General features: G+C 45.5%; 1 protein-coding gene across 4 annotated transcripts in view; it reads right to left on the reverse strand.

Moving 5' to 3' along the window:
- Positions 1 to 427: 427 nt before the first annotated feature.
- Positions 428 to 19831, reverse strand: part of ARIH2 (ariadne RBR E3 ubiquitin protein ligase 2) — a 29701-nt gene continuing 10297 nt past the window's right edge. For 2 of the 4 annotated variants that reach the window (XM_084292751.1, XM_084292752.1), the window contains 13 exons: positions 14609 to 14676; positions 12857 to 12920; positions 10771 to 10918; positions 9929 to 10050; positions 9158 to 9267; positions 7990 to 8107; positions 6524 to 6574; positions 6407 to 6428; positions 4752 to 4903; positions 3529 to 3672; positions 3109 to 3177; positions 2258 to 2341; positions 428 to 1784 (listed from right to left, as the gene is read on the reverse strand). In XM_084292751.1, the coding sequence (XP_084148877.1) occupies positions 1713 to 1784; positions 2258 to 2341; positions 3109 to 3177; positions 3529 to 3672; positions 4752 to 4903; positions 6407 to 6428; positions 6524 to 6574; positions 7990 to 8107; positions 9158 to 9267; positions 9929 to 10050; positions 10771 to 10918; positions 12857 to 12920; positions 14609 to 14676 (1224 nt within the window). In that variant the 3' untranslated portion in view covers positions 428 to 1712. The remainder of the gene's footprint in view (positions 1785 to 2257; positions 2342 to 3108; positions 3178 to 3528; positions 3673 to 4751; positions 4904 to 6406; positions 6429 to 6523; positions 6575 to 7989; positions 8108 to 9157; positions 9268 to 9928; positions 10051 to 10770; positions 10919 to 12856; positions 12921 to 14608; positions 14677 to 19831) is intronic. The other 2 variants (XM_084292753.1, XM_084292754.1) reach the window with 2 other exon arrangements.

Genomic DNA, 19831 nt, shown 5'->3' on the forward strand with positions numbered 1-19831 from the left:
CAAGCAGCGGGCACGGGGTTAGCTCCCAGAGCGGGTATTTCCCTCAGCATCCCTCATTCCCACCCACCCGCCCGGTTGTACCTGCTGCCAAAGCTTGCCTCGTGGCTCAGGTTCATGAGAACGGCCCCAGCTGCTGACACGCAGCAATTCAGCATCCCCCCCACCCCCTCAGTGTAACCTTTGTTGTTTCTATGCAGCGTCACTTGGCAGAGTACGCATCAAAGGCAATGCAGCATGGAAGAGGAGCCCCCGATGTCCTCAACTCAGAGGCTCCAGCTCCACCTTACCGGCCACACACCCCCCCGCTCCTGGTGCCGGTCACACACCTGTGAAAGCTGAACACGGGGCCTGCTTCCTACTGCAAACAGGCAAGCATCAACATTCAAGCAACCTTTTTTTTTTCATGTTAACCCCTACCAAGATGAACTAGGTTTTCATATTTTTATTTTAGTGTATATTTTACATTAGAAAAAATGTTAATAGAAAAGCTCCACATGCTCCTAACAACCAATTTTCTGATAAGTCCTCACCAAGTATTGATACTAATATACAAATAAATTAATTTTGCTAGTTAATTTCCTGCCTGGCTTGGTGCAGGCTCTGCACGAGCAGTGCACCTAGGTTCAAGTGCCTGTCCACATTGCCAACAAGTGCCAGGAAGTGTGTTGTACATAATCGTTCCTCCTCATAGCGTCGCGGAGTTTTAGTTTCACCTTGATGAATGGGATCAAATTTTCTCAACCATGTTACCCAGCAGGCACAAGTATTCTTTACCAGGTTGCATGGATTGTTTCACCCTGAAAAAGCCCCAAGCTTTGATTAACAACTGTATGCTACTATTCCCTCATCACTCACTTTGGCAATACAACACCCTCCCCACAAAAACAAGGAAAGCAAAAAATCTACATGGAAGACCTAAAATTCATCAAATGCAGAATGTGACCTGGCTCAAGGCATATCCCCCCGTTGTTAACCTGCTCCCTCCCCTACAATTCCTCTGTTTGCTTTTGTTTGAGCAGCAGGACTTTGCACAGCTGATTTACAAGAAAAGAGACGTTGCATGTAATCATTCTAAATCACAGCCACTGCTGGTACTGTCAGGTCAGACACAGCAGCAGCCACTCTTAACACCAGCCACTCTCCTCATGCAATGCCAATGCTACAATGTCCTGGCTAAAGGAGCATCAGGAAATATAGCCGAGTTATTTTGTAGCCTCCTTCCCTGCCTAGGAGGATTTCTGGGTCAGAGGAAGGGAGCAGGAGAGAGGGAAAAGCCCATTAAAATTTACCAGCAGATTAAGGAAAAACACTCCACTGCCAATTTATTTTTAAAAAGGGTTGTGTGTTATTCTAAGGTTTGTCTGTATAATTGTACAACCGTTGAAAATTACATAAATTGTAATGATCTAATACTATTAACAGCCATTCAGAGAAAAACTCCCTCCCCTTTTGAAACCATCAAGGGCAGGAGGGAAATGTCCCAGGAAATATGCCAATCTGAACTCTGGCCTCTAGCCTGGCAGAAACAGAAACAGAAAGATAAGAGAACAAACTGGACTAAGATGTGGTGTTTGCATGTGTCTGACTTGCAAGGGGAGGGGTGGCTTTGTCCTTGGCCGTGTTCTCCCAGAGGCAGTGCCTGCTTATCCTGGTGAAGCTGCCATCACTTCACTTGCTGCTCTCACCCCTGCACTTTGTCATTTCCTCCTGTCTTATGTGTCATGGAAGTCTTTCAGCAGGGTCCTTCGTCTCTGCTCCGCTATGTGCATCTGGTTCTCTAAGTCCTGGTAAAACAAAAGGTAGAAACAGTTAGTGTGAATTCCCCAGACACAAGTACATTTCTTTTTAGGGACTCAGCTCATCTGATAAACACCAACCTTCACGCTGCACGTGCACTCTAAGATTACAGATCCTGCTTCCTTTTGACATAGGCTGACTGCTGTTACCCAGCTCTTGCTCTGTCTAAAAAGCCAAGCACTTAAGGAATCTGCTCTTAACCAGAGGTCCACAGGCAGCTTCCTCCACAGTTTTGCTGGTCCTGCTTCAGTTCTCCAGGACTCACTGCAGCCCTCCCTCCTCTCCCATAAAGCAGTGAGCATTCCATTTTTACAACACCCACTGGGCTAAAGGAAGAATGGTGAGATTCTGGGTCTAGTCTCTCAGCAACCTCACTGAGCTGCCTTAGCTCTCCTGCAGAAGTGGTAAGCCTGACCATTACAAAATCTGGCCAGCAGGCTCAAGCAAGCAGAACACTCACCCCTCTGTCATAGCTGTCTGCTCGCTCCACCTTCCATGAGAGATTTTCAATTTCAGCTTCCAGCTGGGCCTGCTGGTATTCAAACTGCAAACAGCAAAATTAGAGACAGCAACAAGAAACTGGCTTAGTGGAGCAGCCTCATTCCACAAGCTATACTTGAGGAGCAGACAAATGTGTTCTGCTGACAGCTGTGCTGGCAGAGCAGGTTTGTGCCTCCTCCCGATCTGCCTTTAGCTTCCAGGAGTTCCTTGTGTGAGCACTCCTCAACCTGCATCACTCAAAATTAACCATGTCAGCCTAGAAACACTACAAGCCACAAATACCTACTAACTCAGCTCACTCTGCCAGTAAGTGGGTCAGGAAATGCTCTTGTGAGCAGCTCTGCAGGCAGAGCTGAGGGACTGCTAACCACTGCTGGGAGCAGTAACTTGTTCCACTGGCACAGTCAGCTCCACGAGAACGTCTGTGCGCAGCCTGAGAGAACACACATGATGTGTTCTATGGGAAGAGCTTGGATACTAGCTACAGCACTGCCATAGTCTTACCAAGGAACAATTGTACACTTCAAGCCTCAAAATATTTTGGATAAATTGCTTGTTAGTGAAAGTGCAGTGCTGCCCTGGGAAAACAATGTAACACATCAGAGGACTGAGCTGCTGGTCCACTCAAAGTGAGGAGAAAAGTTGCAAAACCACGTATGTTTGTCCTGTCCTTACCTCAAACTCAGGACTATTATTTCAGACACTCAAGCTCTGGAATTGAAGAGGGATGTCTGTCTAGTCACTCATCCCAGCATGCTGCCAGCTACACCCCAAAAAGCTGTAAGCGAAAAGAAGAGCAAAACATCTTACCAGTTTCTTTCTGGGACCAGACTCCATGTAGTAGGCATATGGATATGTGTACTGCAGGGTATAACGACACTGTGGGGGGCCAGAGGGGAAGAGGGAGAGAAAAGAAGGACAAGAGCTCAGACCTGGAAGTCAGCACAGTCAGTTGTCTACAGCCACTACAGCAAGCTACCTTCTGACAAGGATGACTGGACACTTGATGCTGGAACTTCCTACACCTTCCTTGGAAGGATTTGTACAGTTAAAGTGTAAGTTTCCAGAGGTCACTTCCAGATAATTTTTGGCTAGTTCATGGCCTAGACTGGAGGTACTGTCTCACACAGCCATAATCCCCAAATTCCCTTCCTCTCACTAGGTGTTGTGAATTCAGCATTCTCGTGTGTCGATTCTCTTCTCTTCACCAAACAAGTCACACCTACCCACCTTTGCAAGGAGTTTTGCAGCATTTTGTAGGTATTGCCAGTCTATCCATGTTCCCAAATTGTTCATAACTCTTTCCTGAATTTTTTCCTGGATTCGCTGGTACGTCTGTGCCTCCAGCTGCAAGCTTTTATTGTGATTCTCCCACTGCAAGGGGTGGGGAGAAGGGGAAAGAAAAAAAACCAGCATGAGACCAGAATACCTTTGCTGTAAAAGCACAAGCTCTAGCAAGCAGAAATCAAAGTGGGACAGGAGTCCAGCAAGGCAAAACATGCTGTGGGAAAGAACAGCAAGGGAGCGGCTCCAGTAGCAAGTAGCGGAGGCTGTGTACAACAGACTGATGGCAGGAAAGAGCAGGGAGCAAACCCAGCTCCTCAGAATGGGAATGCCCTCTGGTTGCACAGCGACCTTGTATCTAACACGATGGGAAGTAACAGCAATTGCCCTACTTAAAGGATTTCTATAGAAAGGACAAAAGTTCAAATTAACATTTAACATGGTCTCAGTGGACTCTAACACCCACATGCATGCTGTAAGCATGGCCATTTCCCAAAGCCCGTTGCTCTAGAGAGCCAAGAATGAACACATTTATTTTATCATAGGACTTGGCTCATAGTATGAAAAATAAACTCATTTTAATAGGGAGAGCAAGTGCACTGAAATGCAGCAGAATTGAACCTCTACCACGTTCTCTTCTAGAGATGCTGTTCTAGAATTGCACCGTATGTCCAGGTGCATTGAGTCAGCTGTGTGGACAGAGGTGCTGTGACTGCAATTTAAAAAAATATCATTATGTGACTCTTTAGGAAAGCTTTGCTACAGCCAATGGAGTTTTGAATGGAATTTATTCTTTGCTTCTATAAAAGACACACTGCAAGGAACTGAAGTTCTCCAATCCTGAAAGGAAATAATAGGAGCAGTATCTACCTACTGCAGCAGCACTCAGCCTGCAGGAAAACAATATAGTGGCACAGGGCTACAGGGCTAATACCGATTTTCTCTAGCACAAGGAAATGCAGGAGCAAACGTGATTTGCTTTGGGGATGACATTAGTCGTTTGGATGGGACTCACAGGGCGGGACTGAGTAAGAAAGAACAGGGCCTGAAAATTCAGCACAAATTCTCTTTGGGCAGTTTCTTGCACGGAGATTGCTGGCAATGACCTTTGCACCAGGCAGGGAGCATTAAAAGGCTACAGCAGCTCTGGCCAAAGAGATGTCTCCTACCCTCTCAAAATAGAACAAGTACTTCTTAAGGGCCTCCCTGGCCTGTGCTTGCTGACTCTGGTTTACAATATCAGGATTCTCTTTGTACCGACTGCATTCGTAGTACTCGCTGCCATGAGTCTTCCAGTCTCCCAGACACATCCAGCAGAAGTCTGCAGAAAACAGTGAAAAACCCACTGTGATGCACAGAAAAAAACCCACATCTCTAAGAGAGAAAAGCTTCAGGAGACACAACCCATCTGCTTTCAGCTATTTCTGCTAAGCCAAGAAACATACATTTTGTATCATCTTGCAAAACAGAACACACCAGTGAGCCAAAAATACCAGCCTGTCTCGAAGATTTTCACTGTACAGCCTCCTGTGCAATTATGGAAAGTAAACCCTGGAGTGCTGCATTCTGTACACCAAGACCCATGCACGGATCTTGTGCTCTGCACAGGCTGTCACTCCGGGTTAAAGAAGAGGCGGGCTGTGGTCTTATTTGTGAGATGCATCCTCCCCACTGCTGGTGTACTGCCCCATGCGAATCTCTGGCCGAATAAAATACGAACAATCAAATCCAAAAGGAAACTAACTCATGCAAAAGTCTGCCCTCAGCTCTCTCAAAGAGAGAACTACCTGGGTGACTTCAGATATCAGTGGTTAATAACGCTTCAAGTTAGGAGCCACTGAACTGGGAAGAAAGTGGAGGAAAGAGAGCAATAGCAAAACCCGTTTAACAGTTTCCTGATTTCAGAGCGAGGCTGTGAGTGTTCTGCTAGAAAGGAAAAAAGATGGAGATTAAGTTGCTACCATAAGAATCACTTTTGTATCACTGATTATAAGAGACTGAAATTGCTATTTCCAGAGTTCACCAGCCTTCTCGAGTGCTAGTCACCATGGTACCTTTGCACTTGCTTGCTCACCCTTGTCACAGAGCTCCATCAAATCACATCCAGTGCTGCTGAGGACCCCAAAGCAAAGGAAATGAGAAAGGACAGCAATCTTTAATCATCATCCAAGTAAGGTTCTGATATTATAATATTTCCTAGCAGCACACAACACAAAGGGCCCGAATACGAGCTATCTTGCTCCAAGGCAACAGAAATTAATTCTGCCATGAGAAGATCTGTGCAAGAACAGGCTGTCACTTTGTAGGAGCACACAATGGACCAAAGACAGTTCGGCTGCTAATTGCACAGGGGTGGACTAAGAAATCCAACAGATAATGTGATGCGGAACAGTTCACAACTCCTGCAGTTTCAGCTGGGCTGTGCCTCATTATTTCTAGCAGTGAGCAGAAGGACTTAAGCTGATCTGAGTAAAAAGATCAGTTCTGCCAGTATTTTCAGCTGATGATAAATACATTTATGTGGAAAGCATTTAATAAGATAATTTCCACTGTTAATATTACAGCAGAGATGAAGACTTCTCTATTTATTGGACATGTCAGGGAGAGGGAGCCAAACTAGCGCTGAATCAGAACCCAGCTGAGATCATAGACAGTGGGGAAAAAAGCTATCACGCAAGGCTGTAATTAGAACCCTGTTCACCTTTTACTAGGGGGAGGGAAGAAAATTGGTCGGTGTTGACAGTTCACCTTCATAGCACAAAAAAGAGAAGAGAACATCTCTAACCCCCATTACTGAGAAAACTGTTTTGCAGATTCTACTTACCGTGCTTGCATTTGGAGCATTGCTGAAAGAGAAGACAGGAGGCACTGGTTAGTGGGAAGTGGAAAAAAAATTCTGCTTAGAAAAAGGAAGATCTGACGCATTCAGGGAACTGCTCACCATGTGATTGCAGCCTCCATTCTTTTCAATACAGATATTGCACTTCGGACACTGGGGAAACAGAAACATTTGTTAGACCCAACTCTGTCTCCAGAAAATTTCTGGAGAATGACAATGCTTGCATGATTATTCTACCCTGGCTTCCCCTCCCTCCCTTCTTTTAAATATGCATATGTGAAAATATTAATATATATACACTCTTACTCCCACCAATTACTGGCAGCTCAATTTAGAAGGAGGCAGAAAGCCAGGGATGTTGCACAGCAGCACTGGACTGCTTGCTCCAGAAAACAAGTTTGCTGCTGTTGCTGCTTCTAACGCTGAAGGTCTCAGAGTTAGCATTTAGCAGTTGCTCAGGTACAGGCACATGCGACAGTAGCTTCCACAGCTCCTCAGACAAGATAACCAGCTCTGTATCCTGCCTTCCACAGCCCCTAGCAGATGATAATTTAGGTAGTAGAAAAGGATGTCTGACCACAGTGAGCTGCACACTTCTTTGCTCCATCAGCAGTCCACTGATGCCATGGGGGTGTCAAGTTCAGGAATATTTTTTGGGTTGCATAGGTACAAAGAAGGAAGCGAGTTTTGTTGTTTTTTTATAAGTTTTAACAGCAGGTAAAACGTGTGCCTCAACAACGCTGAACATAACAGAACTTTATGTTTACGAATGAGCATAGCAACTACAGCACCATCACACTCTCCAGAAAAAGAAATATATTTAGGGTCTCTGGTCTAACTATGCACTTCCCGAGCATAACTGAAGCTTGTGCCTAATTAGCACTGTCACAATTGCTATCGGTTATGGTAAAATAAATGCCAGCCAACTAAGTACTATTTTGAATTCAGACCACAAAATTCCCCAAAGAAACTTAAAGTTCCAGTCTACAGACGGCTAATCTAGCAGTTTGCCTACAACCTTTTAAGACAATTCCACAGATAGAGTGCACAATATGTAGTACTATTTCTTTTTCTTGAGTCTAAATCTACTAGAAGTACTTCACCAGCTAAGTTACAGATTTAATCTAACTCCTTTTTGTTCTCTTTGCCAAATCAGGACTATCTCCCTCACCTAATTCACAGCACTCCACACAAGTGTTCAGGGTTAAACACCACCAGCATTTACTGACTGCACTTACTGCACCCTCTTTCCATTTGAAATACACCTTCAGTGACCATTTTGAAGCAGCCACAATTCTGCCTTTTGCCCATGGGAGGGCAGCACAGCTGGCTGCCAAAGACATTCACACTAGGTCTGGAGCGAGGACCATGCTGCAGGAGGGCAGCTGGACCTCGTGTGCAAAGCATTCCCCACACATTCAGCTGTGTTGTATCACTGGCCTTAGAAAGCTGTGAGAATTTACAGCCTGTGAAAAAGCAGCACACGATGCTAAGTATGTACACAACTGTAGCTTGCTTCCCAGGCAGGACTAGAGGACAAAGGAAAACAAGCAGGTGCTCGGCCTTACATCTTTAGTGTGAGCACTGATGTAGTTGGCTGTTTCGGAGTCATCTGCACACTTGGTGAGCCATTTCCGGATGGTAGCACAGTCTGTAGGTGCGTGGTACATCTGCCGACACTTAAAGCTTAATAGAGAAAAAGAAAAGAAAAAAAAGACACGGCATGTCAATTTCCCGGGAAGTCATTCAAGAACTGAAGTTTTCCTGATGACCAAAATCTGGGAGGCCAAGCGAGGGTAAGGGCTACAAACGCACTCATGCATTACCAAAGTGCAAAGACCAAGTGAGAGCTCCAATAAAGCACCACTCTCCTGTGCAGAAACTGGCATCAGGATGAGAAAGAAGAGGCCTTCTCTGTCAAAAATGTGTCTGAGGGCTGACACATCCCTCCCTGCTGACTCTACCTACCTCTGCTCTAACATGAGTGTAGAGGCCTGGAGCATACCAGTGGCTTTACAAGTAAACTGACTCCAGTGACAGATACCATCCTCCTGCATTAGCACAACCCAAACAGCCCCCGGTGAGCGAGGGCTGTTTGCACAGATATACCAGGGAGTTGGGGCTCTCAAACCGTTGTATCACACTCCACAGGCGTTCTCAACAGCAGTGATTCTGGAGACCAATAGCAGAATACACTTCAGCAGCCCTACAAACTACCTTTTCACTCTTGCCCCATTTGTACTTGAAGGCAGACAAGGACCATTAGTGTTCCTATTCAGCAGGAATTTGTTCTCCTGACAGCCTCGAAACACACCAGACACTCTGGGCATCAAAAACTTGTAATAAGCCTAAAAACACAGTATCAGCAGATAGCTGCAAGGCCTCCACAACCATTACCAGATTCTCTACCACTCACTTTGACTGCAGCAAAATTTGTAACCTAGCCAACCAGCATATGAGAAAGGAAGATTTTTAACCCCTTTGTTACTCAAGCCCTGTGTTCCCTGACTGTCAGAATGCCCAACTCCAAGGAGTTTAGGGAGCAAGGGGAAGGCTGACCACCTGCAGAAGTCAGACACCAAGTGTCCAATTACTCAAACTAACTCAAGTTACAAACAACTCTAGCAAAGCATTTGAGATGCTTTTTCACACGCTGAACCTGTTGGCAAGCAAACGGAGTAGCTCTGAGGACAGCATATAATTTCCCCATGATCTTTAACCTTTTCTGTTTCTTACCAGAAGACCTCATTGCAACGATTGCACTGCACTCGCCGGGCTTTTGGCTCCTGTACCTGTATGACCATAGGACAATCTGCACCAGGACACAGCTGCAGCTGATAATGGCTCTGTGGACATATCAAGGTGATAAGATCAGCAACGTATGCAGAAGAGCAGAAACGTTCCCCATCCTCATCTTATGCCCCAGAATGTACTCAGCTGCTTTCTTGTGGTGGCTGTTTCCTCCCACTTATTGAAAAGAGGTGACACCACTCTTTCATACTTGCTTCCCCATTTCTTTACTTTTCCCAGTCTGTTCCCAGTAACCAGAATATTCCCTGCACATTTAACCTTAACCATGTATATCTTAATATCAATAAATCTCACAAAAATGTTATTGAGCAAACCAGTCCAGTTGGTCCTTCACTAAGGTGAAGGATTTACTTTTCAGAGCCTAAAATATCTGTGGCAAGAGCAAGGAGGGCTTTAAAACTCAGACTTAAGTTTGAGGTTCTCAGCTGAAACATTCTGAGAATTCTACTTGAGGAAAAGAGCCAAGCACTAGCCAAGAAGTTACTGGGTGACCTTACTGCAGAATTTACTTTGGCAACCTGCTAGAGCATTTTGTCAGTGAGGCTGTACTACAGGAGCACCGACGTCATGTTTATGAGGGACAATTCTGCTGCAGTTACTGCATTTCTAATCAGAGATGCAAAGCACCTCAAACACAATTTCTGCAAGTCATTGGTGAATTAATCCAGGGTATTTTAAGCCTGAAAAAGACAATACCTCCACATAGTCCCTGAAGAGGTAGCGCCTGTATTTGTCTTTCAGCTCTTCACTAGGCAGCAATGGAAACACAAAGTCTTCTGGTGTCCGAAGTAGGCAGTCCTGAGCCATGCAGGAGACCCCTGAGAAAACAGCGTTTCAGCACAGTGCAATTTATGCTAAAAGGAGCAGAGACAGAGATAGCATTCAACACAGTTTCCTAGGTGCCATCTGTTGTTGTGTCAAGAGGGACACAACTGTGAAACAGACCTAGCAAATCTATCAGGGCTGCTGAAAAGCTAAAGCCCAACTGTATTCACAGAAAGATGACAGGGCACAAATGTATCCAGCATCAGTAAGTGTTTCAACCAGGGCTCACAAAGTCAGATACTTGAAGCAGAAAATTGCATGTTACTGCCACACGGGAATGAATGACAGGATAAAGAAGCCCAAAGCAACTCTGGCTACTACTGGCCAACACCAAGGAAACGGATGTTTGCATCCACACCGATTCCCAGGGCAATGCAACCACACATCACCAGAGATGCAATCTCAAAACGCAGAAGATTTGCAACTTTTAATTTGTTACAGTCACGCTCTTGAGATCACAAAGGGGAGAAGTGCAGCAAATGCATCTCTGGACCTGCAGGTTTTGTTAGGCAGGAGGAGAGCTCTCCAGGTGGTATGGCAACGCTCACCAAGGATTCAGGTAAGACTGCTAGTTAAAGTTAGGTTTGTCACAAGAACCCACTCCATGCTCCAGCTTCTCATTACTGAGATCTTTCAGAGCAATTCTGCCAGTCATCTGCAGAGCAGCCAGCATGTCAAATACAGACCCGCTACCACACACGAGTCAAACTCACCAACTCCGACGCCATCCTTGACGAGCACTGTACAATGCTGCTCCCAGCAGCTGCGACAGAACTGGTGCTGACAAGCCAGAGAAAGCAAGTTCTCCTTCCGGACAAACTGCATGCACACAGCGCAGTGATGGGAGGAATGTACCATTGCCTGCAAGAGACAAATCAGCATTACAGGGAAAGCATCCCAGCTCCCCTGGCGAGTTCTCAACCTCACCCACAGTCACTTTCATCACCTTCACTGGGACAATGGTCTCAGAGGAGCTCTAAGCCAGAACAGGTTCCTAAGTGAGTGGCGTGCTGGGGTGCTGCACTGCCCGGCAGTCAGCCCTTCTCTTGCACCTCTTCAGCCTCATGGAGCACAACAGATGAACAGTCACTGAACTGCTCCTGCCTCTTGTCTAGTGCTACACAGAACCCACCTTTATTTTTCTGGTTCTTACTTTTTCCTTGTTTGAAAAGTGAGAAAATAAATCTTTGTGTGTGTCCTTTCCTGCATTTACTGATATTCTTTGTTAGCTGGGTTAGACTTGATCACTGTTCCACCTGCCATGAAGAGCAGCTAGAGCTGGAAGCAGGCTTAGCAATGCTCTCTTACTGGACAATGATTCTGGGTACTGTATTTGATATGCAAATGAAGGTATGGCATGTAGAGAGCTTATACAAGGAGAAAAGGTTGTTCACAGACCATCACAAAGTTCAGGGATCTTCTCACATCTCTTATTTTCTGCCTACACTACATTTGGCAAAATAGGCTTCATCTCTCCAACTGAAAAGGATTAGAAGGTTTGTTTCAAGTCAGGCATAATTCTGCTATTGCTTCACCAGGAAGCCGTCTGGTCTCCCTGTGGGTAGTGCAGAACTAATCCCTAGACAACAGATCCAGCCTCTAACACATTTTGGCTCACCCTTGGGACCTGAAGAACTAGGTCTAGCACAGTGTTTAGCAAAAGCAAGACTCTACAAAGCTGTTAACAGGACTTTATGCTCCTATTTCTCTTTTCACAGAGAAGCCATATAATCACTTTCCACTGCTTAAACCTTTGCTGCTTTTTGAGAAGCTCGTGCGAGGCAGACGTCAAGCTGCCATGCATAGCTCCGCATGCCAGAGACACGGAGGAGCAGCAGCATGAGTGCCCAGCCACATGACCAGTAGATCTTGTTTTGTAGCATGACCACATGAAAAAGAAATAAAGCAACTTTGTTCTAAGCAGCCTCACTTATAGACAAAAACAAAATTCATCAACACAGCAACTGCGCAGATCAACTGCTCAACATGAGCAGCAAGCACACTACCTAGAACCTTTGAAAGCCATCCCTCAAAGCTTTTCTCTGAGCTGTCCCACTGTAGCTTCTCCCTGTAGGGTCAGTTGCTCTACGGTATAAGTGTATGTCCCAAAGAGTCCCCCCAAAACATCATCATTCTGCACTAGGAGCTGCAGCACAGAGTGACTAGCCCTAGCACATGCAAAAAGACTGCAGTGAACTGATATCAAAACAATTGTGTCAAGCCTTAAACTAACCTTTTAGAAGAAAAAAAGTATCCAAGAACCCATGGAGCCCTGGCTGCAAAACACAAGCTGGGGGTTCAAATATCAATACTGACTGGCTCAGCAGAAACACCACTGAGAGATTTGGCTTAAGCATCCTCGAGCAGAGCAGTGGAGCCAACTTAGCCATCTCAAGAAAAAAACCTCTGTTCTAGCCACAGACAGGCACTGCTCACTGCGCAGCCAGAACTTCCTCTAGTGTCTTTTACAGAGCGAGCAGTATCAGAAGAGGTAGCCAGGCCCATGCACTCTGCTCCTGCCATTGTTTACCATCACTCCTGCCAAACGAATAGCTTAATTTTCTCGAGGCAAGTCATTCTTGAACACAACCTGCAGAACAACAGCAAAGCTGCTGTTTACATGTTAGACACTTCTTGAATGCAGTCTCATTTAAAAAATAAACCCAGCGCTTATTGAGGGTGTAGGACCCTGAGTGTGCAAAGAGTGGATATGGGACAGGCCCATTGGTAACGCACACCTCCGACAAGGTGGCTCGGAGGCACCTCTGCCAAGGGAAGAGACCAAAATAGCATACTTACATGTTTGGATGAGGTGGGCTGTACTCGTGCTTCTACTAGCAACTGGGCAGCATTAGACTTGTGCCTGAAAAGGCAATTAAAGAACGATCAGATCCATTTCTGAATACATTTTGCACTGTTGAACTGGTCCTTCTCACCCGAATAAATGACAGGCTCTCTGCGAATGGTCGTGGAGGTTTTGACGAGGAGCATGGAAGTGTGTGCTGTGTGAGGCCCCTCACTGGGTGAGCTGAACTCTCATCACCAAAACTTTACGACAGTTTCTTCAAAATATTAACATTTCCCTTCTATTCCTCAATGGAAATTTTACTACAAGTGCCCTCCCGCCCCGAGAATTTTTTTTTGAAGATTTTTCTACCCACACTAATATTTTCACTCCTCGAGTAGTCTAAAGCCATTGCCCACGATAACACACTCCAGCGAGGCTTCTGCCTGTCTTCCATTCCTTTGTAAAAATCAAGCTGTCCTGGTTAGGTCTCACTTTGGCTGCAGTCTACTATCTAGCTACGTATTTACTTTATGACAGATTATCACCCTTTAGGCATATGAAGCTGTCTATCAACAGCGTTAGAATTAAACAGGTCTTTGTGATTTCAACTGCTGAGGAATGTTTGCATCTCCAATAATACATCCGTGAATTCAGGAATAGAAAGGAGCATCAGAGCTGTGACTAGGATTTAAATCTTCCCTCCCCACAAGCATTTTTAGGTGTGTTTAGGGATCTTTAATTGGATACTGCTACTTTGTACCAAGACAGAAGCTTGAGGACCAGATCGAATGGAGAACAACTTGCAAAGTCACAGCGTGAGAAGTAAAATCTTCACCAGAGTTCCTCTTGTTTAAACCTCGTAAGTTAACCAGCAGAATCGCTCTGAGCTGCTGCGCAGGAATCTCTCCCTCCACATTCCCCAGGGAAAAGCTTTCACAGGATGCGTGGTAACCAACGAGCCAGTTACCAGGGATGCTGCGACGACATCCATACGTGAGATGCGTCTCCCATACGTTCTCTGGATGAAGCTGCTGGCTAACAGGGCCAAAAATGGCATGGCAGAATGAGTCAGGCTGATGTGCTCTCTATTTTCAGACAATGTTCAGTTTGGAGCCAGTATTTGCTGGAGGGGCTGCCAGACAGCAGTGCCTCCTGACACACTTCCCGCATACATTTGGGCAGAGTCCGAAGCCTCCTTTTGAAAGCAGCCAGAGGACTCACTGCAGCGTGACACTGTCAGAGCAACAAAGGGTCTGTGCTTATTAGTTCTCTCACACCATCGGCTGCTGCTCTCCAAATGCCAGTCAGCTTGGAAAAAACATCACATTCAGAGGGAGCAAAAATCTCGAAGCAAACGGACTAAGTGGTACATCAGCATAAGTTCGGTGTTTCTTTACGATTTGCGGCTCGTATGTTCCAAACTGAACATATGTTAACTTTGTATTTGTTAAAATAAATATAGATGCAGCTCTCTCAATCTGCTATCTCATTGTTTAAGCTGTGTGCATCTCCAGGGTTCCCAGCGTGAAGATAATTCCTCAGACTGAAAGACATTCACCGACACTCCCCTCTCCCTGTTTACAAATTCTTTACAGGCAGTGCAGCCTCAACAAAACAGCATTTCTCCTCTGCTCCCTGGCACGGCAGTGCGGCCTGCTTTCAGGTTCAGAGACACTTGTCAAAAGACACTACGCCCTGAAGACTCTTGCAAAGAGAGGAGGAAAAGCACTGAGCACTGAAGAAGTAAGATTACTTGCACTTACCTTTCCAAAATCTCTGAGATTTGCCAGTGGAAACTAACTAATACAAGTTTTGCAACAGCATGTGACACCTAGGTTAAAAAAAAAAAAAAAAGAAAAAGAAAAGTGAGGCATATTCTGAGGACACATTTCTGCTCAGGACTATGATGTTCTTACAACGCTAATAAATTGTACAAACCCAGTAAAACAGCTCAGTGATATTCACTTCCCATTAAACTTGTAGACATAATTTCACAGCCAGTCTATCTACAATAGACAGGTTGGAATAAAGCACAGACGTACTGAACTAACCCAAATATTCATCACAACAGCACAAAGAGGAAGGAATCAGGAAATCAGTGATTAGTTTTAAGAAATCCTGGAAGCCCAACATCCAGCCCTAACTGTGGGCACCCCTTGAGAGGCTCAGACCGGACTGGGCTCGGGGTCCTTGCGAAGTGCCCCAAATCAGCCCCGCAGGGCAGGCTCAGCCTGCTTACAGAGCTGGAGAAGCAGCAACAAACTGCAAGCACAGACATGTTGTGTCAGCACACGGTAGGGGGAAAAAAATAATATACATATATACATAAATATATTTTCCCAAGGTTTCAGTGTAGAAAAGAAAGTTGTTGTGCACTGGAATAGACTGGGGCTATGGAAAGCTCCTCTGACAGGGACTCTTTCCATGCAGGGACTCTTTCCATGCAGACCTGCTCACCTTACACGGGCTCCTGGCAAGCACTAGCACGGTCCATGCTAGCCAGAGCAAGTGGCTGGGCAGCCTCTAGAATCCTGCCACACGACATTTGAAGTCATGTTACAAGGGTACAAGCGAGCAAGTTCCCCTTGCTTCTACGTACTGGTTCATTTCAGGAGAGAACGGGCTGGTCTGCTCGCACCCACCGGGACCACAACCATCCACGGGGCTGCTGAACTTTACCCGGCCTCTGGACCCTTCGTGCCTTGTCAGGCTCACAGAGTCCAAACAAAGCAGGCCTCCTGCAAACACAGCGCCTCTCCCCTGGATTTGGGGAGGCTCCTGAGCCGACCTCCTTGCTCTGCTCTGTTCGGAGTGCCTGAGCAAGGCCGCAGCTCCACACGCCTGTGTTCACACAGCTGGTGGCAGGGAAGGCTCTGTCTCCCCTGCTCTGAGAGAAGCTATCACCATCACATCTCTGTCTACCACGCATACTGAAAACAACTTTCATCCCAGCTGCAGGAAGAGATCCATTTTTTCTAGAGAAGCTGCCAGTCCCAGTCAGCAGCCGGAAAGCCACAAGCTGCCTCGAACCCTGCTGCAGGTGAAAGGTGGAGCCCGATGCGCTGGTAACACAGCCACGCAACAACTCCAGCACGGCCCCACAGGGAGAAACGAGCTGTGGCTGCTGCTTCTGCGAAACGCAGGCTCTGCACACCTACTGGCAACGTATCATTACCCTTGGAAAACCAACCCAGGGCAGAGGTGCAGTTTCACAACGTGACTGGCCTACTCCTGCCACCTCCGCTTTCTGATCTGCCCAGGGTCATTTTTCAACGTTCACATCAACAACTTCCAGAAGAACTGAAGCACCAGCTCATGCTGCCAGACACCTGGGAGGTGTCCTGCCCTGGCTTCACCAGCGATGGGATGCACGGAGCACACCCAGGCAGTGCTCACTCCCAGCGCAGCAGCCTTCCATCAGCAGCAGCGTGGCACACAGCGGACATGTGCAGCCTGCTCCTGTTTGCATGAAGTGCCACTGCCTGTCTCAGACAGGTTGCCTCAAGACCTCCGCCTGGCAGACCCAGGCAAGAGCTTCAGCTCGGGACAGACACCTTTGACTTGCTTGTACGAGGAAGACATCTGCATTTTGTTTCTGTAAAACAAACAAGCATCAGGAATGTGGTCTCTACAAGACTGGCTTCCTGCGAATGCAAACCACATGCTAATGAATCATGCTCTAACAGTAACTAAATTATTTCTTGGTAGCAGTAAGAACTACCATCCTGACAAGGAAAAAAAAAAAAAAAAGACTGAAATGGGAAGCTCATCTGTAACACATGAAAAAGAGCATTTTTTGGTTGGATTTTCACAGCCTGAGGTGCAGCATCCGTCACAGCACCACGACTCCAGGAACAACATACAGAGCGACATGTTCCCAGAGGAGGAACCGATCAACAAGTCCCTCCAAGAATGAAAAATTATATAAATACAGATAGTAGCACTTACATCTAACGAACTGCCCTAACAATGAAATGGTTTTGAGACAAATTGTTAAGCAAAAGGCAGAACTAATGTTCTCGAAAGATGCCAGGTTAACAGATCTGGAGATGAGTCTATCATGGAAGAAATTTAAAATCAAGACCAGTGATTCTGCAAGGCTGTTGCTTTTTGTTCCAGAACATGTTCTGAGGAAGTCCAATCACAAAGAAATTCTTCTCTGGTCTTGGCTGTGAACCTGACTCCTCACAGTGGCCAAACTTTGCTCCCCACCTGCATGTTCTCTTGGTCTAGGTAGGGGATGAAGAATAAAGCTTCTGCGTCCACTCTTATTTTGCTCCATTTCCAAGCCCTGACCAGACCAGCTGTAGTGCCAATCTTATTACTTGCATCATAAAATCACCTGAGAATAAAACATTTTGAATTCTTAAAGCTGTGTTCATGGTGCGAGTTCACTTTCACAGAAGCCCCAAAGCAGAAGGAAAGCTGTGGCCTCGCAGCACAGAAGGGAGGCTCGGCTGGTACTCAGGGCACGCTGCCCAGCAGGGCGATTCCTGCACAGCCAGGGGTTTTACACAATTAAAGATCTCAAACTTGAGAAACATTTCAGAAACCTATGATTCAGTCCTCTGTCAGCAACTGGGTGACACAAGGGACTTAGGTCATCCAAGACCAGTAACACCTTGTTTCAGACACAAAACAAACTGAAAAAGATGCTTTTGAAAAATTGTCAACTTTGTTTCCACTTCTTTATTCTCTTTTCAGAGAATTAAGACCCAAAGAAGTTGCAAGATGGCCCTCTCAGTGCCTTGCTGGCAGCAGGATATTTCAGTAAAATATTTATACGGACCCCAGTGCAGAAGGGAATGCATATTCTCCATGCTGCATTTCTATTTTGGTTTTTGTCTGCAACTGCAGAACTGTGCCAGTGCTTCTGCATAACTTGAGTCCTCCAGAACTTTTCCAGCCTTGGTTAAATTTATTAAAATTGTGAAGAGGAAAACTAAAAACAGCAATCAGGCTGAAAGATTTTATTTTGAATCATATAGTCTTTCAGGTCAGAAAAGACCTTAGAGATTAACCACCCGACACATCGAGTCCCATCACTAAACCATGTCCCCCAGTGCCACGTCTCCTAAATACCTCCAGGGACGGGGATCCACCACTTCCCCAGGCAGTCCGTTCTGGTGCTTGACCACACTCTCCACGAAGAGAGAATTTCTTTCCCTCATTTTCATTTCCTCTTTTTCTTACCATCAGTTTAAAATCTGCAGATCAAAGATTGGCTCAGTCCAAAACTGAACTTGGAAAATTCTTGATTCAAGACCAGGCTTCTTTATCCATGATCGGGGTGAAAAGAGTAAATTGGCTGGGCATCGCATCATCCAACCTGCAGTTTCCAGCTTCACCTTCAGAAATTTGGTCACTTCAGAAGCCTTTTCCAAACCTCCCTCAGTTTAACTCTGACCTCCCAGTGACAGAAGACCGTGGATTGTCAGAATGGGGCATCCATGCTCGTGTTCAGCACCGCGCTGGAGAAGTGGCGCAGCGCCTCTGCACGAGGGAAGGGTGCCAAAGAGGAAGCTGCTCTGCTTAACGGGAAGTCTCTACAGGAGTTATAAAAAAAAAAAAATCTAAAAAATTTACATAATGCCGGACAAAATTAGATTCTGAAAGTAGAACAAAGAAGAAATGTCACCACATGAAATACGTTGACTCGCTTTTTGAAGAAGAGAGCCCAGTGTTTTTCCCTCCTTATTTCAATCTCAAGGTTAATCTCCCTGGGTTCTCTCCTCTCCAAGATAAGCAAAATTCTCACGGTTCTGAAGTGTGAGAAAGAGCGTGGCCCTCTTGGACAAGGCAGTATCAAAAGAATTTGCAAAGCTGCTCTGCAGGTACCTTGCTGGGTTTGGAAAGCACAAAGACAGCTCTGCCTCAACTTGCTTCCCCCGATAAGCTGTGCTGTTTGAAGAGCTGAAGTTTCATCTCTCTACAGCAGAAAATCTTTTCAACCATGCCACTTTGACAGTTGCTCATTCAGACAGAAACGTTTCCTAAAAGCTAAAAAAACACTGTCTTTTGTACAGCTTATATTCTACAGAAATTGCTCATGCATATTGATGTAGCATGCATAGCTCATGAGTTCCTTTCGCTTTTCTCCGAGGGATGGCCTATTTTTTTGGAGGTCTGCTTCAAGCCTCACTTCTGCAGAAATCTGGTATCAGGAATTTCAAACAAAAGCCCGCACGTGATCCTCAAAGATATTCGAGTCAGGGTTGAGTTGGAGATGTTGTGATCTGGATGGAGCTGACATCCCCTGGCTTTGCATCAAGCTGACAATTCATGTTAGATCAGGGTTGCACCGAAATGCCTGGCCGAGACAAACACAAACCTGGCGTAAAGAAATACTGCTTCCATTTTTGTGTTTCCCCTAACCAAGGCTTTTATACAAATAGAGCTAAGCAATTAGGATTAATCTTGAGAGGTATTTCTTTTAATCCACAACTACAGGTTTTGTTAGTTCTACCAGGAAAGGAAGGATTCACGAAAATACTAGCTTGTGTTGCATCAAAACTTCTAGAAACACACACAAATTCTTCAGAACAGTAAGAACAGAGCAAGAGCCTCTGAATGTGGCTGTTGGTCAGCAACGATGGGCAAGATAGAAGAGACTGAACTGAGCTCACAGTGGAGAACAGAAACACCTCAGAAAGAAACCGTACTTCTAATGGAATAGTTTTGTTGAAAAAAAAAATACATTCACACGTGCTTTACTTTAGGATACTGAGGTAAAGAAAGTGACCCAGAAATTGAAACAAACAAACAAACAATTTTATGCTCATTTCTCATATGGAAAATAGATCTGACTCTGTTCATATCCCACTGGAAGAAACTGATTTCCCTGTTTTTACTGAAGGATTTATCAGAAAATTGCAGAAATATTAGGAATTAAGAAGAAACAAAAAAAGGCAACCAAAAAGCTTTTTTTTGGAACAAGTTTTCGTCTTTGCTTTGATCTCTCTCTTACACAGTCCTGGTGGAAAACT

This window comes from Netta rufina, assembly GCF_964035555.1.
Source record: "Netta rufina genome assembly, chromosome: 10".
In the NCBI taxonomy this organism is placed as follows: Eukaryota; Metazoa; Chordata; class Aves; order Anseriformes; family Anatidae; genus Netta; species Netta rufina.